The sequence below is a fragment of the Lipotes vexillifer genome, unplaced genomic scaffold, assembly GCF_000442215.2.
Source record: "Lipotes vexillifer unplaced genomic scaffold, Lipotes_vexillifer_v1.1 scaffold966, whole genome shotgun sequence".
Classification (NCBI taxonomy): Eukaryota; Metazoa; Chordata; class Mammalia; order Artiodactyla; family Lipotidae; genus Lipotes; species Lipotes vexillifer.
The window spans coordinates 985,441-985,759 of record NW_006795769.1 but is presented as its reverse complement, the minus strand read 5'-3'; the positions used below and the strand labels follow the sequence as shown (position 1 = coordinate 985,759).

The window sequence follows — 319 nt, the reverse complement described above, 5'->3', positions numbered from 1 at the left end:
CCCTCCCCCGGCCGGGCCCGTGCCACCGGCCCCGGCTTCACCTTCGGCCAGGACCCGCCGCACCCGCAGCCGCAGCTCGCCCATCTCCACCGTCTGCCCCACGAAATCAGTCTGGTCGCGGCCGGCAGCACCACCCAGGGAGCCCGGGCCGGCCAGGAAGTCGAGCGCAGACTGCAGCAGCGACATGGTGGCGGCCCGCGGCGGGCGCTGGACAGAGGGCTCGGCGTCCAGCCGCGTCCGGGTCCACTCGGCAACCGCCGGCCGCGAACGGCACCAGCTTCCGCCCGACGCCGCGACGCAGAGGCAGGGGGGCGGCGCC

At 77.4% G+C, this 319-nt stretch overlaps 1 protein-coding gene across 1 annotated transcript in view; it reads right to left on the bottom strand.

The window, feature by feature from the left end:
- GAK (cyclin G associated kinase) overlaps nt 1-186 on the bottom strand; it is a 54,427-nt gene extending 54,241 nt beyond the window's left edge. The window contains exon 1 of the mRNA XM_007467905.1: nt 42-186. Within this exon, the coding sequence (XP_007467967.1) occupies nt 42-186 (145 nt within the window). The remainder of the gene's footprint in view (nt 1-41) is intronic.
- Between the last annotated feature and the right edge of the window lie 133 nt (nt 187-319).